At 34.9% G+C, this 27,363-nt stretch overlaps 2 protein-coding genes and 1 pseudogene across 2 annotated transcripts; 1 reads left to right on the top strand and 2 right to left on the bottom strand.

Moving 5' to 3' along the window:
- Positions 1–2,565: 2,565 nt before the first annotated feature.
- On the bottom strand, positions 2,566–3,409 carry LOC125873677 (uncharacterized; annotated as a pseudogene).
- An 11,021-nt stretch (positions 3,410–14,430) lies between these two features.
- On the top strand, positions 14,431–21,567 carry LOC125872356 (sorting nexin 2A-like). The gene is made up of 5 exons (XM_049553071.1): positions 14,431–15,646; positions 16,032–16,241; positions 16,443–16,703; positions 18,752–18,838; positions 21,244–21,567. The coding sequence occupies exons 1-5, from the start codon at positions 14,660–14,662 to the stop codon at positions 21,322–21,324; spliced, it is 1,626 nt and encodes a 541-aa protein (XP_049409028.1). The 5' UTR covers positions 14,431–14,659; the 3' UTR covers positions 21,325–21,567.
- A 368-nt stretch (positions 21,568–21,935) lies between these two features.
- Positions 21,936–24,801, bottom strand: LOC125875142 (probably inactive leucine-rich repeat receptor-like protein kinase IMK2). The gene is made up of 2 exons (XM_049556234.1): positions 22,808–24,801; positions 21,936–22,730 (listed from the first exon to the last, which is right to left on the bottom strand). The coding sequence occupies exons 1-2, from the start codon at positions 24,762–24,764 to the stop codon at positions 22,111–22,113; spliced, it is 2,577 nt and encodes an 858-aa protein (XP_049412191.1). The 5' UTR covers positions 24,765–24,801; the 3' UTR covers positions 21,936–22,110.
- Between the last annotated feature and the right edge of the window lie 2,562 nt (positions 24,802–27,363).

Genomic DNA, 27,363 nt, shown 5'->3' with positions numbered 1-27,363 from the left:
GATCACATCAATCTAGATCGAAACTCCACTTTCACATAAAGAGGACGGGGTATTATTGGCCAACCATGGTGAAGGATTGCTTAGATTATGCTTGGAGGTGCGATGCTTGTCAATTTCATGCAAATTTCATACATCAGCCGCTTGAAGTATTGCACCCAACTATCGCATCTTAGCCATTTGACGCTTGGGGATTGGATGTTGTGGGATCACTACCAAAATCTTCTGGTGGACACTTGTACATCTTGGCTGCAACAGATTACTTCTCAAAATGGGTTGAAGTCGTTGCTCTTTAAGAAGTGAAGAAAGAGAATGTTGCAAACTTTATCCGAGTGAATATCATCTATCGCTTTGGCATCCCTCGCTACATAATAACGGACAATGGCAAGCCATTTGGTAACAAGTTAATGAACAAAATTTGTTATCTATTTGGCTTTAAGCAATGTAAATCTTCTATGTATCATGGTGCCGCCAATGGTCTTGCTAAAGCATTCAATAAGACTCCATGCAACCTCCTGAAGAAAGTTGTCCCCAAGTCCAAACGGGATTGGCATGAAAGAATGGAAGAAGCTTTGTGGGCATATAGGACAACATACCGCACACCAACTCAAGCAACACCATATTCACTTGCTTTCGGAGTTGAAGCAGTCCTGCCACTCGAGCGTCAAATACCTTCCTTAAGACTTGCTAATCAAGAAGGGCTCACTGAAGAAGAAAATGCTCGACTGCGTCTTGCTGAGTTAGAAGCACTTGACGAAAAGAGGCTAGAAGCCCAATAAAACCTTGAATGTTATCAAGCTCATCTATCTCGTGCTTTCAATAAGAAAGTTCGCTTGAGGTGTTTCCAAGTTGGAGACCAAGTTCTCACAATAAGAAGACCCATCATTACTTCGCACAAGTATGGGGAAAAATTTACCTCAAAGTGGGATGGACCGTATGTTGTACAAGAAGCATATTCACATGGTGCTTACAGGCTTATTGATGCAGATGGCGTAAGGATCAGTCCTATTAATGCAAAATTCCTAAAGAGGTACTACCCTTGAAGTAAGATGATGCTCCCTAAGGTACGAGCCTAAACTGCATGTCACTCTTGGCCCGCAAGAGTATAAACTGTGTACGGCACAATAAAAAAAATAATAATAAAAAATCACTCAATCCCCCAAAACTACGTTGTGACTTGATCCTCTTTACTGAGGTACGTAGGCGCTTAGAATATATCCTAAGTTCAGTTGCATGAGTGTCAAAAAACCATATGTTCCCACTTAATCTGTCACATGAAAGTCAAAGCAATAAGTATTTTGTTTTATCTTTTGTCTCATCAAACTTTAGACTTGTACAAAATATTGATTGGTCAATAGATGAGGGCAAACCCTTATAAAATATGAGCTTCTTTGACAGTAAGCTTGAAGTCTTTAAATTCAAACAAGTATACAAGCTTGAAGTCTTCAAACCCTTCATGTATACAAGTTGAATTCTTCAAATCCTACAAAATAATAAGATAAGTCCTACAAGTTTGCATGTTAGACTCTTAAATCAACCAAGCTGCAAGTCAACGTCTTTGAATTCTATGAATTTACAAGTTAAGGCCGTAAAACTTGTTGCGAATTGAAGAATTAAATTCCACAAAATTCATAAGTCAAGTTTGAATGTGCAAACTTAAAAAAGTTGAACTTGCACTATATTCATTCTTATTGGCATGCAAAATATGGAATGCCTTTGAATTACTAAAAACTTGCAATCAAGAATTAAAAAGCAAATTCAAATTGGATTATGCAATAAAAATGCATGATATAAAAAAAGAGAGGAAGAACTTCATTACTATAAAATTGTCTAGAACATCAATCAAATGCTAAAGAAAACAAAAAAAAAGGGAAACACAAAGAAAAAGCCTAATCTAAGCGTAACTTGTAGTTAGTCAAATCTTGACGACTAGCCTCCAAGCACTCTTTTCTATTCCAAACGAATTGAATCTTCAAGCGTTAATAAACTCATATTTTCATACGAGGATATCTCATCTTCTGTAGCTAAAACCTCTTCAACCTTCTTCTTAGCAGCTTCTAAAACAGCTTCAAGTCCCTCTCGCTCTCCTTGTAAAGTTGCTAGCTTCCGCTTAACCTTCTTTAGTGATTTCTTGTTAAAAGAAACATGTTTTGCCTTCTCACCCTCTTCTACTTTGAACAATTCGAGACATTCTTTGGCATTGGAAAGCAACTCCATCTTCTTATTTTCGTGCGCCTTGTCAATAAAATTAGAATGTTCTTGATCATAAGAAGTAGCATGATCAAAAAGAGAATCTACCAAGCTTTTCAATGGTGAAAGATCTAATAAATTCATCTCACTCATCTCCTTGAAAATCTCACAAATATCGTCTTTGTAAGATGAAATATTGTCTAGAGAAGTTCTGGAAATTTTCCACAAATCTCTTCCCNGAATGTTCTTGATCATAAGAAGTAGCATGATCAAAAAGAGAATCTACCAAGCTCTTCAATGGTGAAAGATCTAATAAATTCATCTCACTCGTCTCTTTGAAAATCTCACAAATATCGTCTTTGTAAGATGAAATATTGTCTAGAGAAGTTTTGGAAATTTTCCACAAATCTCTTCCCAAAGACCCAAGATGTACTTCCTTTTATGGTTGAACACAACACCTTTTCCTTCGAAGACAAACATAGCTCCATTACTCTTTGGAAGAACTCGGGAAAGCTCATTTGAATTAGGAGTCAACCCTTTTAAAGTTTGGGCACGAGAAGTAGATGAAGTTTTTTGCTCTTGCTCAATATTTGAAATTGATTTTGCCTTAGGTCTTGATATTGCAGTACACTCATCGCTAACTTGTGGCCTCTCATGTGGCGATTCTAGTGGATGTCCGGCAGCGTTAACCTACAAGTGAAAAGGGTGGGTTAGCAAAATCATGTTATTCAAAAAAAAAAAAGGAAACCTTGTCACTCTGAATCGTCATTAATCTTGAAGGACTATCGACACTTTGAACTTCTACGACTCTTAAATCAACAACTTCAGCCCCGGATGGTTCAACCCTTTACCTCTTCCAACATCGATCCTTGCTAGTTTTGCTTGTTTCTTGAAGGGCCCGTTCACTAGAGAAGAGAAATTGGGGACATTTATCTTTATCAGTAGAAGTATAAACTACTACTTTCTTAGATACCTTAGAGGAGTTAAGCTTCTTACTTTGATGTTGGGGAGCAAGTGGTGTCTTGACTTTTGAAAGTGTCTTCTCGATATCTTGACTTTTGTCTTCTAAAAGGGTAACAAATTCTGACCCAACTTTCTCCACCATAACATCCAAATTATCCTCAAGAACCATTCCATACGATCTCTCCCACCAAGATGAATATTGGGTAGTATAAAGATTCTTTGCGGAAGTTATCGCAGGAGGAAATGTCGCTTTAGACATAGTTCGTGATATGCAAATGCGCTAATATCTAAGGCATTCATCGAGCGACTCAGCACAAATATCATTTTCTAAATAGCCAGGATATCTTGATGAAAACCAAATTGGCAACTAAATCGATGCAGACTATAGGGGTCAATGACAAATGAACCTCTCCTCCTCAATGGAAGATAATTAAAACGAAGGCTCGTAAAATAAGCTAGCTCCAACTGTGGTGCTTTTCTATCATCAATATAATAAGTTGGGTGAGGCCTACTAAGCATGGTTGCATTCCATACAATGTTTTCCCCCCGATGAACACGCTTTCTTGCCTCATCTTTGTCAAAATGTTTTGCAGCACCTTCCCAAGAATATACCACCATTCGTGGAAGAGAAGGTCCACTAGTAAGCGGATAGTGTGTCTTGAGATAATAAGCAAGCCAACCATAAACATAGTGGATGGGAAAACAGACTCTTATATGGTCTAACTGTGAAGAATTTGAAATTTTATTTAAGCCATGATATATGCTTGCTAAGACCGGAACCGCAAGGCTAACCCTTTTACCGCTCGCCATTAAGCTTGTTATCTTGAAAGTTTCAGGCCGAATGAGATTCCCTTCTTCAGACGAAAATACAAAGGCACATAACCAACATGACAAAAAGGTCGTCAGATAAGTCTCATATTTTTTGTGTTTCGCTCCAAGCTTAGAAAATACCATCTCTTGAGTACTTGACCATGTGTTTATCTTAGTAGGTATCTCACCTGTTGGATTATGAGTAGATGACAGACGTCGAGATTTCTTCTTTTTCCTTGGGGGAGCTAGCTCATATTTGAGATCTTTCTTGCACCAAAATTGTATCCATTCATTAAAAGAGACCCTCATATTACCATTATTTTCCTCTTTAAGACGATGAAAGGAAGCAAACATACACTCACAAGTTCGAGGAAGAAATCTTTCCCTCTTGTCATCAAAACCTGTAAGTTCCGTGGAGTTAGGTATCACTTTTTCGTAAAGGACTTTGCTAATTGGCAAACCACCTAGAATATGCAAGTCCCAAAGAGATATGGATGTTTCTCCGGTAGATGTAAGTAATGTATTTGTTTGAGGCTTGTATAATATTGGAGTTCCGATCATAAGTAAAAAGAGAAGCAAATACAGCATCAGAAATACAAACATTGTTTAGAATTTGCCCATTTTTTATTAAGACATCTTCTGTCCATTCCAGTATCCCGGAATGCAGTGATATTCACCTTCAAGCACAATGTTGTCTCCCCAACGTAGTTTCTCTAGAATCATGCGGTGATCTAAATTTGAAAGAGTGCTCGCGATGTTTGTACATTGAGGATTTGGTTTCTCGAGATACCACGCTTTTGAGGCTTTATTAGATTTGTGATCGTATTCAGATGTCCAACTTCTCATATGAAGAGTGTTCCTCAATTGTGGTCATGGATCAACATAACGACCAACAAAAGAATCCTGGACCAAAAACTTAGTCTCCACCGTACTACCCTCTGTTCCAATGATGAGATATTTGAGTTGAGAAGATGGGCAAGTATAATCCTTGAAGAAAACCATTGTTCAAACTGCAAAAAAAATTGTTAATATTTACTTATGCTGATGCACGAAAGAAGATAAAACTTGAAAAAAAGGGTAGTTAAGAAGGGGTGAATAATTTAAGCATTAGGGATCTTGAAAAAGCCTCAAGTTAGTGATCTTCAAGGCGGGGACATTAAACGCATCCCTTCACACCTTATGCTTAAGTATTCGGGACCTTGTAACGCCTTGAGAGTAGTATTTTTTTTCAAGGCGGGGACGTTAAACACATTATTCTAGTAAAGCCTCAAGTTGGTTAAGTATTCGGGACCTTGTAACACCTTGAGAGTAGTATTTTTTTCAAGGCGGGGACGTTAAACACAATATTCTAGTTAAGGCTCAAGTTGGTTAAGTATTCGGGACCTTGTAACGCCTTGAGAGTAGTATTTTTTTCAAAGCGGGGATGTTAAACACAATATTCTAGTAAAGCCTCAAGTTGGTTAAGTATTCGGGACCTTGTAACGCCTTGAGAGTAGTATTTTTTTTCAAGGCGGGGACGTTAAACACAGTATTCTAGTAAAGCCTCAAGTTGGTTAAGTATTCGGGACCTTGTAACGCCTTGAGAGTAGTATTTTTTCAAGGCGGGGACGTTAAACACAGTATTCTAGTAAAGCCTCAAGTCGATGATCTTCAAGGCAGAGACGTTAAACACATCCCTTCACACCTTATGCTTAAGTATTCAGGACCTTGTAACGCCTTGAGAGTAGTATTTTTTTTCAAGACGGGGACGTTAAACACAATATTCTAGTACAGCCTCAAGTTAGTGATCTTCAAGGCGGGGACGTTAAACACATCCCTTCACACCTCAAGATCAAACTCTTGTGTTGTGATAAAGCTCTCCATTGTTTAGCCTCCGCATAATACAAATATTGTTTATGTTTGTCTCTGAAAAGAAAGACAAAAAAAAGAGTATAAAATAAATAAATTACCTTAGCACAAGAATCTCTCTGTTGAGAAGATGGATCTCACGATCTCTAAATGTGTTCAGAGAATATGGAGACGTGAGGGCTATTTATAAATTTCAAAAATAGGGGTTTAACTCCTAGTGGAATAAGAATTGAGACTCCAATTAGTATCCAATACAAATTTGAATCCTAATAGAATTCAAAAATATTATTTGTATAGGATCGGTGGGAGAATATATATTCCACACTAAGTATGACTCTAATTTTTTTTTAGATGTTATTAATGACGGTGGAAGTATCCTTATTTTATATCAATTACAACTCCTCTTTTCTGCTAAAATTCCTAAGGAAGAATGTTATTATGGCAGTAAAAGATTTTTTTTTTAAAAAAAGAAACGGATAGAACCCTTTTCCGTGTTACAATTGAATTGTTAATTGGTAAAACAAGCATCCAATTGCCCATATTGGCTAAGGATGGTTGGAAGTTGGTAGAATATGACATTGGAATGCCATTTCTCCACTCCAATCACGTTGGAGTATATACACTAAAAATAATGGTATATAATTATCGTGTAATTAATACTTCAAGCCTAGTCTTCAAAAGTTAACATATTTGACAAGACTTGAAGCAGGGGCATTTGTAATCATTTAGAATTTATTAAATATAAACTTATAAAATGATTTGAATTATATTAAATTCATAAATATATTAGTCCAAATAAATGTCATGGATTAATATAATTGGGCTAATTATTTAAGTCCAATAAATATGAATTTAATTGATTTGGGCTAAAATAGATGAGCCCAATTTGTTAAGCCCAAATTCATCTTATCCTAGAGGCCCATTTTGGTGTCACGTGGGTAAATGACGTGGCATGCCAAGTCAAGCAAGAAGCCAATAGGATCATGACATGTATCAAAGATGACAAGCCCGCTCCATAAAGTCCATATGTCATGTCACTTAAATTTGATTGGCCGAAGGGAATCCTGTTCCAATCGCAACTCCTCTATTCTAAAACTATAAATAGGGGTCCTCATAGTTCAGAAAAGGGACAGAAAATTCTAAAACAAGAAGTTAGAGAAAATTCATGGTACAAACGCCATAAAATTCTATATAAGTTACGAGTTTAAGAACTCAAGCATTCAAGTTCAAGAACGATCAAGATCAAGACCATCAGATTCAAGAACAAGCTCGAAGCCCTTGAATTCAAGCAAAAGTCAAGATCAAGATAAAGTTCAAAGTTCAAATTCATCGAAGATTCAAGATCAAGCTTTAAAGCCCTTGAATTTATATTTGAAAAGGCGAATTCAGAGGAATCATAGAGATTGTAACACTCGCACTTTGAAATAATAAATACGATTGTTGCTATAATTTTCCGTTCTTGATTATTGTTTTCTCGACGCGAATTTTATTGTCTACACTACCTTTTCAATTTCTTGAGCAATACTCCATCTAATTTATATTAAGTGAAGTCTTCAGATTTTTTTTTCATAGTTCAAAATGAGTAAAGTATTCTAAATTTAAGAAGATTGTTGAGATTTTTTCTTATATCTATCCTCTATTTAATGAGGTTCTTAACTACAATACACTTTTACAAGAATAATTTGAAAATAATCGAAAAGATAGTAGTGAAAAGCCTTTAATTTTTTTTTTCCTTACATTTTTTTTCTTTAAGAGATGTAACATAGCCCAATAATTCACTTACTCTATGGACTAGAGAGAGTGCTACTTGATATAATGAGAAAATTGAATAAATGACATATTTAAGACTTGATACTATCAGTCCTAATAGGATTCTTACATTTTCAAGTTGTAACATTAGAATCTTAATAATCCCTAACAAATTTCATATCTTTAAAAAAAAAAGAGAAAATAATAATTTAATTAATAATGAATTTAATAATCATTTATATTTGTCATAAATTAAACTCTAACTAACAGGATATTGCATTCCTTGATTCTCTCCTAATCAGTTTCTTTTTCTTACTGTTACCCAAATTATCAGAAATTTAAATTTTCAATCATTTTCTTTGTTGTTCATCGGGAGAGGATATGGACATAACTCGTCAGGTGCCTTATCGCGGTCTAAGTGTCAGATTTGAATTGTGACATTGTTTCTCTTTTGAAGGTATATATTGAGGAACCACTTTTAATTTATTTTGTGATAACTAGTATATATATGTCACTTCTTCTTTTCTTTAGATGAGAGTTGACCTACGAGTTAGTTCTATTTAATTGTATATTGTCATGATCCAAAAATGGGTGTGATAAGACTCGTCTTATCCCACCAAGCCTAAAATCAAAACATAGCGATAGAAATGCGGAAAGTAAACTATTAATACTATAAATGCAGATAACTTAGTCAAAGTCATAAAACCCCTAAAATTTGATTGTCACGTGTACAAGCCACTAATGTATTATAACTGAATTGAAAGAAGTCCAAACTTCAATGTCTTTGTTTCTAGGATAGAACAAGAACGTACATAAATAAGGAACAAGATGGTTTACCGATGTGACAAACAACTACCTCTCAAGTTTCCACAGAAAAGCCTTAGATATAAGATAGAAGAAGAGCAATCACACGAATTCGGGCTCAGAACCTACACAAGTGTAGAAGTAAGGAGTAAGTACCAACAACACAGTTCTCAGCAAGTAACCCACTAAAATAAGGTAAAAAGCTAGAAAACAAGAACTCATTTCATCTCAACCGAACCGTCACAATTACAACCTACATAGAAATCAACCCAATCTAACAATTCATATTTTCAAGTAGCACACACTTCAACAACAATACCTTACAGTTATTGATCAATAACAATTAAGTATCCAGTTCAACAATCAAAGTTTACCAACAATTTTCACTCCACAACACAAAGCACAAAAGAGTAGTTCCATCATCTCAACACAATTATACATTATCACAGTATTTCCCAATCAAAGCCTCAACAATATAGAATCAGAAATTCTACTCAATCATACTCAATGAAGTGCAACGCAATGACGTCAATATCATGTCTTTCCTATGATACACATCTGTTTAATCTCAGATCGAAATTCATGGGGAACACGCAAGGTTCATGTAACTGTCGGAACCATTTCCTTTTGGCATATTTCACTCACCGAAATCATTTTGTTTCGACATATTTCACTCTCTGGGATCATTTTCTTTCGACATATGTCACTTGCCGAAATCATTTTCCTTCGGCGTAATTTACTCGTCGGAATCATTTTCCTTCGACATTATCATAACCATTTTCCTTTGACATCATCATCATAATAGAACTCATCACAGTGTTTTAGAACCAATGCAAATAGGCATATGCACACAACAATTGATGAGATAATATTTTCAATATTGATTCACAATTCGAAACAACTCAATCATAGTGTTCCAACAATAACACGTCGATATCATCAACTTAATTATTCACTATAGTTCAACAATAACATATCAATATCATCACCTCAATCATTGATCATATCATACAGTTCACAATATCATGGAACAACCTCATCATAGTGTTTCAACAATAACACATCAATATCATGATATTGCTTTTTTCACTAACCCCGTCTTTATCATTAAGGTTAATCAATTTGAGCGATTAACCCATCACCTTACTCCTCAACACATACAACAAAGAGAGTTCAAGATTTCACAAGCTTTAACAAGGTTTAGAAGTTCACTTGCCTTGAGAAAATCACACAATCACTCTGGAACTTGAGCTTTCCCCCCTTCTTTGAGTCTCCAAATCAATGTAATCTAATCAAATAAGTAACCCCAATAAGATTTCGAAACTAATAACATCTATATCAATGATTTTGAGAATCAAGACAAATTGACCCAAAAATCCATTTCCAAAAATAAGAGATAATTCTAGAAATTTGTATAAAATCACATTAAGCAAAGGTTTTGAAATTCAATGGTGAAAATCTCATTGAAAAACGAGTTAAAATCATGCTCAAAACTTTAATTTACTTAAAACACAAGTTCATCATAAAACCTTTCAATAGTCGGGTCTGAAAATCCGACTCAAATCTAAAATATTTCTTGAAAATATCTTACCCATGCTTAGGGAAGTTAAGATATGAAATTTCATAAAATAAAATAAAAAAGTGGAGTTAAAATCGACCTTGAAATCCTTAATTTATCAAATTTTAATTTTACCGAGGAAAAACTCAAATTCTTAAGCTTATACGTGGTTACTATGACGAAAATAATTGATGAATCACCAAGTTTATGCAAAATCCAGTTTACTTTGGGATCCTAAATATACATTTTTCATTAAAACTGAGTCCAAATTGATAAAACATTAATTTCTCCAAAGAAGTACACAAATAAGGAAAGAAGACCAAATGAAGAAATCATGAGAAAATGTCAAAATAAGGATTGGACACTAACCCCTATATTAAATCGAAAAGAGTGCCGCAAGAATCACTCCATTTCGAGCTCTAGAACTCCCAATATGCTCAAATTACCAAATGAACACAGGTTGAAATTAAATACATGTACAACGGTATTTATACGAGCGCACCAACAACTTAAAATTTAACTAAAAAGGTTGTAACTTCCTCACACGATAGAGAAATGATCCAATTCTTTTTCTAAACGTCTTAAATAATGATACGGATCTGCTCGTTTAATCGAAATTCAGTTTAGTGCTTGTTTTTCCAGTCAAATATCATTTTTATCGGTAAACAATTATTTCATGTATCACGATAAAAGCCAATCTCAACTTAGTGAAAATGCACCAAACTTTGCAGATTAGCCCTATAATTCATGCTCAAAATTTTGGAAGTTTCAGAATAATTTTTCGATCTTTGTAACTAATAACTAATGTTTTAGTTGACACAAATTGCTGAAACAACATCACGGCACCCAAAAAGCTTAGGAACTTACCCAAAACTCATCCGGAACTTTCCGAACACAAACCAAATATGTTTCTAGCTTGGAAATAATCTTTTGGACTCAATAAAATCATCAAAACACCCAAACAAGGTCACTTGTTGAACAAAATCAACTTTAACTTAAGAATCTCCAAACTTTCAAATAAGGACACGAAACTCATCCAAAAGCTTCGGGAACTTAACCAAGCCTTCAACTAGATGATAAATTTAGCATGGGTTCTTTAGAAGATTCTCTTGTGAACTTTTTTATATGTATAAATTTTAGGATAAATTACCTATATACCCACCTTTATTTTCCATAATTTTCATTATTCCCTACCATTTCAAAATATTTTCAAAATCCCTTATTTTTTCTCAAATCTCTAGTCAGCCGTATACATAAGTATCCCATCATTAACCAACGTTTCCTTCTTTTTTTTCACTCCTTTAATCTCTCCCTAATTTCACTCCACAATCTTTACAATTTTCATCTCAATTTGAATTTCAAACGGATTCTCTCTCCGGTCAATCAAATTCAAACCACTGAATAGGTACTTTTCGTATTCTCCATTGTCAATTTTTCAATTTTTTGTTTTTACCCTTTTTTTCCTGATACATATGGATTATGCTCATTCATTTAGTATTGGTATTACCCAATTAAACTCTGGAAATAGATCCAAAAAAGGCATGATCCATTATTAACGAAAAAATTGAGTATGGAAAAGTCAAAGTCGAAGATAAATGCACCTTCGATTTCTAAATTTACTGTGGACCCCTCCCCTCCTAAAGGGATAAAAAATGTTGGATTTGTATTATCTCGTCCAACTCTACATTAAGGTACATATTTTAAATGTATATACTTTATTTTGATATTTAATCTAGCCTTTTGATAGTAGTTTCAATGTTCGAATACATTACATTTACAGTAATCTCTATTTTATGTAATGTATCTTTGCTGAAAAGATTCCAAAAAAAGGGACGAAAAGTCGAATCTGACAATACACACCATTCATGCACTACTAAAAGTTCAAATTTACTATGTAACCAGTTCTGAATACACACCATTCAATATAAGTTCTATTTCTTTTACAGATGGAATACTTTTTTTTGCACAATTTTTAACATGATAATCATTTTAACATTGGACTTAAAATACTTTCGGGAGATTTTTAATAGGTATAAAAGTTAAAATTGAATTGGACTTGATCGTTTTTGGACCAACATTTAAAATTGTCTTTTGAGATGTAATGCGAAAATGAAAATTTGATAACAAATAAAATTTGGACACAATTTATTGAAGTTTGAAAATTCCTTACAAATGATGTTGGAGTTTAGAATTTTTAGAAGTGATTCAGCATACCGTGTCATAGTTTTTGATAAATATTACAGATTGCTCATTCACATTTTTTATATTGTCAGATGCATGTATGAGTTAGAGCCTGTTTGACATTACTGTTGAAAAATTAAAAGTATTTTTTTTATATAAAAAAATGAGAGTACTTATTTTGAGAAATAAGTATTTGGTAAAATCTTAAAACTGCTTTAAATGGAAGCAGAAGCAGTTTTAATGCTGTTGAGAAGAAACTAAAAATTTCTGATTTAAAAAAAGGCAGAAGCAGAATTAGAAAATTAATTTTTTAAGACTAAATATCCCTTACATATGTAATATCCTTATTAATTAATTAAGGGAAAATGCATAAGTACCCCCAACTTATGCCCGAAATTCCAGAGACACACTTATACTATACTAAGGTCCTATTACCCCCCAAACTTATTTTATAAAAATTTGCTACCCCCTTTTGGCCTACGTGACACTATCAATCAGATAGCTTGAAAAAACTGTCAACACGCGCTGGGCCCACAAGATAGTGTCACGTAAGCCGAAAAGGGGTAGAAAATTATTTATAAAATAAGTTGGGGGTATAGGACCTTAATATAGTATAAGTGTGTCTCTGAGATTTTGGGCATAGGTTGGGGAGTACTTATGCATTTTCCCATTAATTAACATATCTCATAAGTTTGGTTGATTTTTATTCAAGAATTTTATTTTTTATTTTTATATAATATTTTTTTAATTTTATTTATGTTTTATATTATTATTACATATTATATTGTATATATTACTTTACATATTATTTTACAAAATTAGAAATAACAGTAACAACGATATTTGTGTAGAATTAAAAAAAAAAGTAACAATGAAAGATTTAGACCCTCCCCAAAAAAAGTAACAAATAACAAAATTTTCTTTTCTTAATTTACGTATTATTTTATTTTAATTTGAATTTTTTTTTAAAGTTTAGAGTATTATAACAAAAAAAAATGAAGATAATAGCTAAGATCGAATTCAAAAAAATAGGTAATAAATAACAAAAAAGATTCATCTTTTCAATATTTTTCAACAATATTGATCGAAAATTTGAATATGTACATTTTAAATAATTAAATTAAAAATGTAATTAAAGTTTATGTATAAGATGCTTAAAATAGTTTCTCTCTATAAAATAATCTTAATATTAAAAAAAAAAAGAATTTTTCGAATAAATTTGCCAAACACAAAGTTTCTTTTTAAAAACACTTTTGTGAAAAGTTATTTTTGTTAAAAAAATACTTTATAAAAAAAAGTAATTTTTAGCAGCAATGCCAAACAAATTCTTAGCCTTAAATTCACTAACATGTTCATGTGAATTTCCGATCGAATTCTATTTACCAATCTAACTTTCTCTCTTTGTAATCCATTATAAATATTGGATCCATTGCATTGTATCAATCCTTATTTTTACCGTATTTTAGTATACTGTAAAATATTTTTATCAAATTTTAATGTGTCCAATAATCTTTTATTTTTTATTAAACATGCACAACTTAAAAAAGTATTATTATATGACGTGTAAATTATGATAAATTTAAGTTAGAGAGGCAAATAATATGATAAACGTGTGCATGATTTTATTTAATTTTAAACTAATTTATGAATTATATTTACATATGATCATAAAAGATGTGACAATGGACCCGATCCTATGTATTATCCGGAACAAATGTTGTGTTATGCCTCACAATTACACCTTGTTTGGACGGTTGTTACCGATTGTACTGTATTTGTATTGTTAGTTTAAATACAATATTTGTTTTGATTGTTACTTAAATTATATTGTATAGTATTGATTACATTCATTATTAGGTAAAATGAAAAGATCTATTTTATGTAATGATCGATTTGGTGTGATCGCATCGTTACCTTAATATTTTCTTCTCATTTTGTCTTAATTATTTAATATTTCTATTTATCATTACCTTACCTTTTTCATAATAACTCTATCTCATACACTATTTTTCTTGTATGTTTATCATTCAAAATTTGCATAAGTAACATTATGTAACGATGGAGAACGATACAATCTATCTAAATGTTATATTCATTAAAACAATACAGTAAGATACAATACAATGCGATACATTATGAAACAATAAGTTACAACCATTCAAACAAAGTGTTAAGAGTCTTGTACAACGGTTAGGTAGGTGATTAGAATTGTAATTTATTTAATTATTTCTTTGACAGAAATTAGAGTTATAATTGAACAAGAATACAAATTAAATAGGAGTAGTACATTATTATCGAAAAAAAGAAGAAAGCGAAATCCAAAACTAATCCTACTGGAAATGTGGCTAAAATGTAGTACAAGTGCAACTGGTATGCGTTATCGACACATGTTGTTCACGTGCTTCGAGTTGCCATCGTGCAGGCAGGCTTCGGTCTCACCGTCGACAACTTAGATCTCCCTTGCCGTAACAACTCTTCCTTCTTCCCGGCGAACTTCACTCTCTTCTCAATCTCCTTCTCACCTCTCTGAGTTTCCATTACTGACATATAGCAGTAAAGATGATGGGATATGAGAATCAAGAGTCCCACCTTTATGCATCCAAAGAGGAGATGGAATCTCTGGTACTCGACGACGATTCTCCCAACGGCACTGCTCATCCTTTCTCAGATCCACTTTCATCATCCTCATCTCTTCCTTTCGCTGAAATCCCTACTGACCAAAGTCAAACCCCTAATTCTTCCTTTAATTCCATCCTCGAACCTCCTTCTTACGCTGAGGCTATTTTCAGATCCTTTGACGCTGATCACTCCTCTCCTCAAATCAACGGCGCTCATGATCACTCTATTGCTTCTCCTTCCTCACCTCCATCCTCCGACGACTTTTTGACCATTACCGTTTCCGATCCACAGAAAGAGCAAGAGTTGTCCAATTCTCTCGTTCCTGGGGGGACTGCTTATGTTACCTACCTAATTACTACCAGGACAAATTTACCGGAATTTGATGGAACTGAATTTAGTGTGAGGAGGAGGTTTAGAGATGTGGTGACTTTGTCCGACCGATTAGCTGAGTCGTATAGAGGTTTTTTCATTCCGTTAAGGCCGGATAAGAGTGTTGTTGAGAGTCAGGTGATGCAGAAACAGGAATTTCTGGAACAGAGGAGAGCAGCACTGGAGAAGTACCTGAGGAGATTAGCTGCGCATCCTGTGATAAGGAGGAGTGAGGAGCTAAGAATGTTTTTGGAGGCGAATGGGAAGCTGCCGCTGGTGAGGACAACAGATGTGGCATCCAGGATGTTGGATGGGGCAGTGCAGTTACCCAAGCAGATCTTTGGTGAGACAGCAGGGGGAATGGTGGATGCCAATGAGGTGGCTCAGCCTGCCAAGGGAGGTAGGGACCTGTTGAGAATCTTTAGGGAGTTGAAACAATCTGTGTCTAATGATTGGGGTGGTGTGAAGCCACCTGTAGTAGAGGAGGATAAGGAATTAGTGGAAAAGAAGCAGAAGTTGCATGATTTTGAGCAGCAGCTCAGCAATGTGTCTCAGCAGGTTAATATCTTTCGGAAAACATTTTCTTTTTCTGTTTGTTCTTGTTCTTCTTTAGAATGTGGACCGGTAAATAGTTGGCATGTTCACATCTAATTGATTATTATAGCAGTATCATAAAGTTGGTCTTTTATGCTTGTTCAGTATGCACATTATTACTGGTCCTCTAAACGAATTTCAGTTTTAATAAATGCAAGTTCACTTGGTGGCTTTAGTTACTTTAGTACACATAATCTTGGGACTCATCATGAAAGTACTGTCTGTGCTCTATGCAGTAAATTTCTTAGACTGAGCATGAATATCTTCATTTGAGCTATTCAGTAGTCTTATGCTGAGAAAGGTATTTGTCTGTTACTTGCACTGAGCAGTTATTCCTATTTTTCTTCAGGCCGAAGCACTTGTAAAAGCTCAGCAGGATATTGGAGAAACCATGGGCCAAATGGGCCTAGCTTTTGTCAAGTTAACAAAGTTTGAGACAGAGCGAGCAGTTTATGATTCACAAAGAACAAGGGCTGCAGATATGAAGAATGTGGCAACTGCTTCTGTTAAGGCAAGCAGACTATATAGGGAGCTAAATGCACAAACTGTCAAACATTTGGTAAGTTCTTAGTAGCATGAAAGCTGACTCATAAAGATGCACCCAATATACTTGATCAGACAAATTTGTTACCTGACATTCATCAGACAATATCCTGTTTGGAGACATCCTAGCTAATTGTGCTTTACTAATTTTGAAAAGTTTTTGATACAGTAGTCTTTACATTTGCTTATTTTCCATTCAAGTGTCGGTATGTTGCAGGATAAGCTCCATGAATACCTTGGAGTGATGTTAGCTGTGAACAATGCATTTTCCGATAGGTCAAGTGCTCTTTTGACAGTACAGACATTGTTGTCTGAGCTGTCATCACTAAATTCGAGGATCGAAAAACTTGAAGCTGCTGCATCTAAGATATTTGGTGGGGACAGGTCCAGAATTCGCAAAATAGAAGAGCTCAAGGAAACGCATAGAGTTACTGAAGATGCCAAAAGTTCTGCTGTGAGGGAGTATGAGCGGATCAAGGTAACATCACATGTTAATAGTTAGTTTTGCAACTAAGTAAGCTTTCTGATTTTTGTATCTTCATTTGCTTTACTACTTAGTGAGCAATCCATATCATCAACATCATTGTCTCTTTTCTTCAAACAATAAATCCTCTTTACTGTGTTCAAAGTCATTGAGAATCTTTCTGTTAATCTTGAATATGACATGTAGTCTTTTGGCTAAATTCTTCTGGGTGCTGGTCACTAACAACAATTGGACTAATTTACTTAGTTCCAAGTTCAGGCTTAATTAACAACAATTGGTCTAGTTATACTCAGTTCCAAGTTCAAGTTTAGTTAATAACAATTGGACTATTTACATGTATGCCCAATTATTGATATGTTGACAAGGACGAGCATTAGCTTGCACCCAATGGTGTGCCCCAGTGGTCAATGAAGTAGGTTGAGAGCCACGAAGTCTCAGATTCTAAGCACTAGGTGGTTTCTTCCCATCTGTCTAAGTCTTGCTAGGCAAAGTTGCCTGATACCTGTGCTAGGGGAGGTAACAAGTATTTTATGGAATTAGTTGAGGTGTGCTCAAGCTAACTCGGATACATAGACTGCAATGGGAAGTCAATGAAAATGCTTCACCTGGTTAATTTGCACTGGCCTCCTATCTGCAGATTTTTGGCTTCTTTTTTCTCAGATAAGAACCAACGTTAGAGATTATTCAGTAATTGAGGGCAAAAAAGTGATACATAGACTGCAATGGGAAGTCAATGTAAATGCTTCATCTGGTTGATTTGCACTGGCCTCCGATCTGCAGATTTTTGGCTTCCATTTTTTCAGACAAGACTGGGACAAAAATAGACCATAGCTATTTAGTTCATGATATTCTTGTCCACATCATCTCTAACTTATTACTCTGAGCACCACAAGAGGAGCTAAATTTGGCAACCTAGAATTTCATATCAGTGGATCGTGTTCATGCTTGATTCTATTATAGACTATTAAAGCTCTATTCCTTTACCCATATTGGATTAGTGAAACATAATGTGAGGTTTCTTATGGCTCTGGTAGGACAGGACAATAGCTTTACGAGTGCTTAAGATTAGGATTGGACATCACAGACCTACTTCCTCAGAAGGTTTATCTGGCAGATTCGTTTAAAGCTTATGAACCTTAGTGTTGGAACAATATTTCTGGTTTATTAATCAGGTGCTGCCAACTATGTACAGTGTAGGTGATGTAGGTAACCCGAGGCAATAGAGTTACTATTCAACATGTCCCCTGTTAAGAAAACGGCTTTTGAGCTAACTTAACCCATCCCCTCAATCAATGAGGGACAATTAACACCCTTAGGCACTCTTGCAACTGGATATCTGATGCGTGAATAATATGACGAGGGCCTAACATTGGGTAAATCAAGAATAAAGATGGTTCTGGCTTTGATACCATGTTAAGAAAGTTGACCTTAGGCCTAAGCTGCTCATGAGATGAGTATTGTCCAAAAGAGACAACAACCTATTTCCTCAACCAAGGTGGGACACTTAATATCAGCAATCATGCTACAATAAAACAAATATTTTATATTCAATGTTACTAGGTAGTTGATAGTCATATTTGAATGAGGCTTCTTAGAGTCTTTTTTTTTTTTCAAAAGAGAAGGTTGTTATGATTTTGTATTTGTTCAACCTTTTACTGTCACTGATGTTTAGTCCTTGGTGTCCATGTTGTTTCAAGAAGTAATAGGCTTGCTAAATCAGTGCTCTTAAATGATTTTCCGTTAGTTTTCTTTTTACAAATTTAGGTGCTGAAGTTATTTTATGTAAGACCCCTCCAACCAGGCTCCCGCTCCAATCAAGAGAGTGACGATGCATGTATTACCAGTTCATCTTGTTTAATTTTGCATAATGGTTATTTTAGGAAGGCGATACTTCTGTATTATTTTTAAATTGGGCTCTGATCTGGGAAAGTATATAACTGCTGTATAGAGGATATTTAATTTATCTTCTCTTCCATTTTCTTTAATACTACATCATTTTCAATGAGATTGACATTATAGCTGTTTGATGGTGAATCTTGTAGGAAAACAACAAGAATGAGCTTGAGAGATTTGAGAAGGAACGACATGATGACTTCTTGGGAATGTTGAGAGGCTTTATTGTCAATCAGGTATCTTTGTTTCTAGACCGAGAAAAAATGTATCTTGTCTTCTAGTGTTGTTGCATCAAATGCCTTCTCGGAAATCATTGATTTAGCATTGTTCTGAGGAACATGCTTTATTTTTCCCCTTGTAGTAGTGATGCTCGTAAAAGGCAATTGATTTTTTTCAATATGCCCAACTAAAATTATAGACCATTTTAAACTCCAGATGTTAAGCACACTTAATCTAGTTATATCTATTTTTAACCATCTAGTATAGTCAGGGTAATGTCCGTTCTCCACCAACTTTCCAAAGATTGCAAGTGTTTTAGCAAGTGCAAGAAAAGTAAATATGCAAGATATCAGCTTGTCCTTTGTGTTCCCTTAGAGAAATTTTAGAGTGGAAGACGTAAGATTTCATCTGAAAATCTAATGCCAGAGAAGAAAAAAGAACAGAAAAGGCTGAGGGGGGCAACTTTTCCGCTATAGAGATGAGTGATTGGAAAATAAGTACCCTGCGTAGGATATCAGAATATGCCACATATCAGCTATGTTATGTTTTTTCCTGTCACAAAGCTGGTTTTGGGACTTCACTATTGGTTTTCTAGTCTTCTTAGACTTGCTCTTATTCTCTTAGGCTTTTCATGAACAACTACATCTCTTGGAGACAGGGAGGATCCTTGTTTCAACTACTTTAGCAAGGACTACGACATAATAATTGCATCCTCCCTAACCTCTTCTGCAGCATGCATACTCAGGGAGGGCCGTTTTCCTTCTTCCCACTCCATCCTATTTCATTACTATATCCAAATTGAGTTTGTTAATTTTCAACCCTCAGGGGTTGGCCTGCTGGCAATTGACTTGAGCCTTGGGGTTTGCTCCCTTTCAAGGTCTCAAGTTCGAAACCCACTAGGTGCAAACAATTTCTGAGGGCCATCGGACTGGGTAAAAACCTGAATTAACCGTGGTGCACTTGTGGGAAACTCCTTGCCGAGGGCCTATGCACCCCCGGGATTAGTCGGGGCTCAAAGAGACTCGGACACCCGGTGCAAATAAAAAAAAAAAAAATTGAGTTTGTTAATTTTCTAGCTGAATACAGAAAAGTTGTGTTGAATGGGTAAATGACGAGGGGAAGCTGATAAAGGAGATTGCTGCGTATATAGAGGGGTTTGAGAACATGTTGTAATCTTCAGTCATTTCTTTATTGCCTTGTGGAATGAAATTGTTTGGGTGCCTCGTCTCTTTTCCTCTCATATCGTGTCTCAACGGGGAAGTCAGTACATGGTTTGAGACTAGGTCCATTGATAGAATGTCTTTCCCGTTTCTCAGTGAAAAGAGTGAACATTGATGAGGAATATTACGTAGCTTTAACTGCTTTTAACTCAAGGTTTAGTGATGCATAACTGATGGACAATAGGTGATGTGTTTTGTGCTACCCCAACACTAGGATTGAGTGTCACATCACAGTTTTAAGAGTTTTCTGTGGGTTTGCTCTGTACTCTTGTCCCAAGAAGAGTAAAGGCTAAAGTACTTACGAACTGAGTTGTTACAAATTAAGAACTGTTAAGACTGATAATTGCTTGAAATGGTGCTGGTCATTTAGGTTCGTTGGCTGGAAGTGGAAGATTGATAACCAATCAAGTGTTAATGTGGGATCTTGGGTCTGTTTCTGTGGTTTCAGAAGCTATGAGCACAGGAACTAGAGACCTGGAATATTGTGATACTATCAGGAATTTTGTACTTGGAATCATGTGAAATGTTGATGCAGTGCTGTTCTGCATTGCTTTGTTTCCTTCAGGTCAAATGATCATCTTTAAGGAAGTCAACAGTATACTTTCACACTGCTCCATGGGGTGGGGTTCAATGCCTGACAAAAAAGGCCAAAGCAAAAAAGAATCTTTATTCTTCTGGGCTTGTTTTGCCATTTCTAATTACTCTCTTCTCGATATGATAGTAGCTATCATTTAGTTTTTAGGGTGCATCATTGTATGCTTATAATAATGATTACATGGTAACCGGTGTTGTGCTTAACTGAAGGGTAACATACATTATCAACTCAACTCAAACAAATTTCTTACCGTCCTCTATCCTTCTTACTTGTTTGTGCTGTAGTTGGCTTTCCGGTTTGAGCAATCTGTATTAGAATGATTAGCTTCAGATTGTTGTGATCCATTCATTTCTGGGACAGACATGAGCAAACTGCTTGAACTTTCTTGTGACAAGTTAAAATCTTGGGTCGGGTATAGATGAAACTAAATGTCACCTTTAAACTTTTCTTAGATAAGATATGTCACCTGTGAATTGGATGAATCATTCTGCTATTGCTGTTTTCAGTTGAAATGTTACTATTGATATTCCTTTCCAGCAAGAGTAGCTTTTCCTTCTATTCCCTTGAAAAGATTTATAGGAGAAAATAACAAGTTGGATTTTACCAGGCAGGATATGCAGAAAAGATGGCAAATGTTTGGAAGACGGTTGCAGAGGAAACAAGTGGATATGCAAAACATGGTAGCTGAGAAGTTGCTGTATATAATGGCTTTTGGCTTCTGCCTTTCTTTATCTATTTTTAGTTTCTTTATTCCCCCTCCCGGCTCCCTTTCCCTTTCCCTTTCTTTTGTATTGTACTTTATTTGTATACAAGCTTAGAGACATGTTCATATCTTAGGCATAGATGTTTTATCCAACATATTTTTCCTCGTAGAGTTCTAATTGATAACTTGTGGGGATTTTCATTTAACAAAACTTCCCCCAGATCCTCATATGTTGAGTTCCAGCCAACATATGAGCCCGACACTCGGAGTAAGAAGAAAAGGAAAAACCTTTGAAAACTTCAAACTAACTTATATGTTACACCTACAAATTTCATGAAATCTTTTTCTTATGATGGTAGACTGTCTGAATGAATATAGTCATCATCTTCAGTTTGACGTGATATAATTTTTTTTAGTCTAGATAGAAGAATGACCTATTCGAAATAGACTCCACTTTGTGGGATTTCACTAGGTTTGTTGTTGTATAGAAGAATGACCTGAAAATATTGACTCCACACACATGCAAGCATGTTTACTTCTTACTTGTGCAGTTTTTAGTGTATTTTCTGTCTCTAGGGCCAGAGATTATGGAAATTAAGAGGATTCCATTGCTGCTCAAAATAACAAAACAAAATAGTACACTTGGGTATCTACAGACAGTAGAAGAACAAAACTCACTCTCTTAATCAACCTAATTCAAGAATGAAAGAATTGTGGCACCTAACTCCTAACACACCTGCCTAAAAATGACTTAGATGAGAAATCTAATATCTAATCATCGCTTGCTGAGGGAGCTGCAGCACCGTCATCGTCCCCAGAACTGGTAGCTGTTTCAGGTCTAATTTCTTCTAGTTGCTGGAGAAGTTGCTGAACTTCTGGTCGAGCTGATGGTGATGGATCAACACAATGCAAAGCCAATTTCAAGGTATTCAATAATTCATCACCGATAACGGATGCATCCCTCATTAGTTCTAAATCAAATACCTCATTAGTCCACTCCTCTTTCACAATTGATGCAACCCATTGAGGCAAATCCACACCATTCATTGCTTCTCCTGGTGACTTCCCAGTTAGAAGTTCCAGTATAATAACACCAAGGCTGTATACATCTGTCTTTGTGTTTGCTTTCTTGAGCTTTGAAAGTTCAGGTGCCCGATACCCAAGTGCTCCAGCAGTTGCAATAACATTTGCATTTGCAGCAGCAGTCATTAGGCGCGAAAGACCATAATCTGCAATCTTTGCATTTGTGTTGTCATCAAGTAAAACATTGCTCGATGTAAGATTCCCATGAATGATGTTGGCATTTGTATGAAGGAAGAGCAATCCCCTTGCTGTACCCTTTGCTATTCTCATCCTTGTTGCCCAATCAATTGGTGTATCAGGACTGCGAGCTGTAAAAAACAGTAAGATTTATAATCTGAAGTTCTCACAAATACAAAGTGAAATGGAAAACTGATTTTGTGCTTACCATGAAGAAAAGTTGCCAAACTTCCCTTAGGCATGTAGTCAAAAACAAGAAGTTTCTCTCCTTTAGGTCCCATGTAATATGCTCTAAGGGCCAAAAGATTTGGATGCCTGATCTTGCCAAGAATATTGACTTCACTCTCAAATTCCCTTTGACCTCTTGTGATCTTCTCTCTCAATCTTTTCACAGCAACTTGATCGCCATCCTCTAACGTGGCCTTGTACACCGTACCATAAGTGCTCTTTCCCATTATTTCGGCGGTTGCACAAAGAAGATCATCTGCTGTGAACACAATAGGTCCATCAAAATGGACAAGTTTTCCTCCTGTATCTCCTCCTCCTGCTGCTTCAACTTCTCCAGCAGTTGGTGGAACACCCTTTTCACCTCTGGCTACTGCAGCCGCCCTACTCGTGCCTTGACCATCCTTCCCTGCTTCAGCTGCAGATCTTTTCCTGATCAAGCAGCATAGGAGAATGCAACATAGCAGAGCCAAGATTATGAGAAGTGCCCCTCCTGCTATGAGAATTATGTCCTTAGTACTTAACTTACGACGTTGCTTTTTTGGTGTTTCGGGGGATGGGCTAACTGGAGAGATTGTACATGGGGTTGATGCACTGTAACCACATAGCTGAAGATTACCCACAAAGGCACTCGAGTTGAATTCCCGTGCGAGATGAGTTGGAACAGGACCAGACAGATTATTATATGAGACATTGAAGGCACTAAGATTTGGTAAAGTATCTAAAGAAGCTGGGATTTCTCCACTTATATTATTATGAGCTAAATCTAGTTGTCTAAGAGCAGAGATGTTTCCTATAGTGACTGGAATATCACCACTAAAGTGGTTACTCCTCAAGTTGAGAACTGAGAGTTTCTGCAATTTTATTATGGCTGCTGGGATTTGGTTATCAAGTTGGTTGCTTTCCAAGTTCAAGACCACTAGTGAGGATAGATTCAAGAAACTATCAGACAAGCTTCCATTAATGGCATTATAAGACAAATCAAGTGTTGTAAGCCTAGAGAGTCCCCCAATATGACTTGGGATAACTCCAGTCAATCGATTATGACTAAGTGAAAGCTCAACAAGTTCATTCAACTTGCCTAAGGAAGCTGGAATGCTTCCAGAAAAGAAGTTGTGATCAAGTGTAAGAGACTGAAGTTGGAAGAGTCTTTTTCCATTTCCATTTCCATCCCAAGTATCTGGTATTGAGCCTGAAAGATTGTTATACTTGAGACCAAGAAAGATGAGTGAGGGAGATTGAGTGAGACTTGTGGGAATTGAACCAGACAAAGAATTATGGCTAAGATTAAGCCTATAAAGCTTAGTTGAATTAACAAGACTAGGTGGAATTACACCAGAGAATGAGTTATTGCTGAGATCAAGTGTTTGAAGAAGAGGGCATAAACCAAGAGAAGCAGGAATAGAACCTGATAACCTATTGTTAAAAAGTTGAAGTCCTCTAAGATTAGGTATGAGTCCCAAAGTAGAAGGAATTGAACCACCAATGACATTATCATGTAAGCTAAGTTTTCTAAGAGACTGAAATTGTCCAATTCTTTCAGTAATTCTTCCACCTAAACCTCTCCATGGAAGCTGAATAACAATAACTTGTCCTTGAGCACATTTAATACCAAGCCATCCACCAGAACAAGCTCCAAATCCACTATCATTCCAGCTTTTCAAGAACCCTTTTGGATCAACCAATTCTTGTTTAAAAGCTTGAAGTGCTTGAAAATTTTCTGCAGTAATAATTATCCCATCCCAATCTTCACCTGAAGTTGGCTGAATCCCAAATATCAGTAACTGAAATAACAGGAAAAGTTGAGCAAAAAGAAAGAACCTTTTTGCAAGATGAGAAATTATACATCTACCAGCTCCTCCTTTTCGAGTTAAAAACTTGTTAACAACTCGAAAAGGGTATGGTTCAAAACTAGTAAAAACTCGATCTTGATCTCTCATTTCCAATCTTAAAGAATAGAATTAAGATAAATAAAAAAAATGAAACTTTCCTCTTCTTTTCTTTCTCCTCTCCCTAATTTGAAACTAAAACACTAGTAAAAGAAGAAGATTTTGTAGTAAGAGGAGCTAAGATTCCACGTGAAGTGGAAGCATATAGAGCTAAAACTATGAGAAGTTTTATTGGGAGACATGAAAAAGTGTCAGGTGTGTAATCAGATTCACAAGACAGGCTCCAACACAAATAATTAAAAGCGTATAACGGCTAGTTTTTCTACAACTAAAATGTTTTTGGCCTTTATATTGGAAAGTTATGGTGTGTTGATAAAAAATATACTTTGAAAAGTGGGCTATTTTAATTCTGGCCACCTAGTAATTAAACCTCTTCTCTAACGGCTATCTTTTTCATGTTGGGGTCCCCCATATTCTACTTAAAATTGATACTTTTGCGTTGTCTTTATTTGTTTGATTTACTAATTTCGCCTGCAATGTATATTTTCTCTGTCTCAATTTAAAAGAAATGATATATATATTTATATTTAATAATAATTTTACTTCAAAATATTTATTTTATTTCTAATAGAATGATTTTTAGCCACAAAAATATTTATGACTTATTTTAGATTAAAAAAATTTAAAATTATTTTTTAAATTTTATATCTAGTCAAACTATCTCATATAAATTGAAATGGAAAAAACGGATATGATTATGACTTGATCCTTACCACTGGTCTAAGCGGGGGGTCCATTTAGTCATCCGAGGTTAACTAGATTTGACGTTTCCTTATAACACAAATATCGCTTCTTCTCATTTTGTGCTCTTCCAATTGGACAACGACAATTAAAAAGTACTTCCCCTCTCAATGATTCATTTGGGTTCACACAAATTTATATAAACAAGGTAGGAAGGGAGGATTTTTTTTAAAAATAATGGTCTAATAAATCTTAAATGTTTATATAATTATTTCATTAAAAACATAGAAGTTGAGTTTTTTTTTAAATAAAAAAGGTTATTCTTTTTTAGATGGGTTAATGAAAAAATGTGATAGGTAAATTGAAATGGAAGGAATACTAAGAGTTTTGATAATGCAAATTTTGATGGAAGATAAGTTTAATGTATCTTAAATATATATTTGTGTGTGGGTTGGTTGTTTTATTATAGTTTTTGTTTATGATATATAATAGTTTTTTCTTGTTTTCAATAATTTGTTCTAATATGTTGTTTTTTAATTATCACACTATTACATTGTTATTGTTTCTTTTAGTAGATTTTGCACCATTTCTTTGTGATTTACTACTATCTTTTTTTCATTGTCTCCTCCTTCTTCACTTGAGAGAAATTTTGACCGAAGTAAGCCACTATTTAAACTAATTCACCAAAATAATATGTTTTTTTTTTTTTGAAATTTTACAAAACTAGAATAAGTATTTGGTAGTAACGTTTTAGGTATTATTTTATTAAAAAAAACCAATGACAAAAAGACAAAATTCTGACGGAGAGAACATATATAAAACGTTACTATCAAATACGTTTTATTAATTCGTTACTCACTTATACATTTTAAGGCTAAAACGTTAGGGACAATAACGACTCTTTAGGCATGATGCTCTCGATTTCTCTAATGACGAAAGTTTCTTCATTAACAAGAAAGAAAGGCTTGGAAAATTGAATTAAGTTCTTCCTCAATACAAGAGATTATTTAACAAGTATATGGTGGCAGTAACTAATGGAGTAGATTGTTTAGAAAATTTACAAACTCATGGTTTAGGTTTTTGAAAAAATCGAAAAAAATTAATTACATGTTATCAAAAGATAATTTATTGTAACTCATATTTTTATTTTTTGCAAAAAAATAATTGAATAACGTTACAACTATATTTTATATATAAAAGTATTTATTGTCCAATTGGTGGCTGTACGTTATTTTTAACTTATAAGTAATATTTATTACAACTTATACTTTCGTGAGTTACAATATAAAAGTATTTACTTTGATGTAATTTCTAAATATTACTTATTAGTTTTCAAGATGGGCTAGCAAAATATAGGTTTTCAAGTTTATCTTTTAACATATTTTTTAAAGATTTTTGAGACTTAGAATTTTGAATGGTCCAATAAAGGTTATAGTCCATATATATTAGTAACTCTAATAAAGCTCAATTTGAAATCAAATCAATACTATGCTAACAAAATAAATTAATTCAACACTAAGAATGACAATAATGTTGAATAAAACTGTCAATATGGGCTAACCCACTCCATCCGGGCTAACCCATACAAGCTTTGAAATTTTACGAGCTAGCCCATTTTTGGTGTGGGCCAGAAAATGATTGTCCCAACCCACAAGTACGTGGGCCACAGGTCAGCCCTCTTTTTTAAAAGGTATTTTTTTGGGGAAATTGTGCATAAGGCAAACTATTAATTTAAAATAAATAATATAGCTACTGTTTCATTTATTTCCTTTGAGTAGCTACAGTTTCACATATCTTGCTACTACTGACGGGTCCCACGATTTGTATAGGTAAAAAAAAAAAACGAAAGTTATTCCTTTTATACAATTCACTTCATCTCCTTCCTCTCTCCCATACCTTTCAATTTCTC

This window comes from Solanum stenotomum, chromosome 8 (genome assembly GCF_019186545.1).
Source record: "Solanum stenotomum isolate F172 chromosome 8, ASM1918654v1, whole genome shotgun sequence".
NCBI lineage: Eukaryota > Viridiplantae > Streptophyta > Magnoliopsida > Solanales > Solanaceae > Solanum > Solanum stenotomum.
This window is presented reverse-complemented; position numbering and strand designations above follow the sequence as displayed.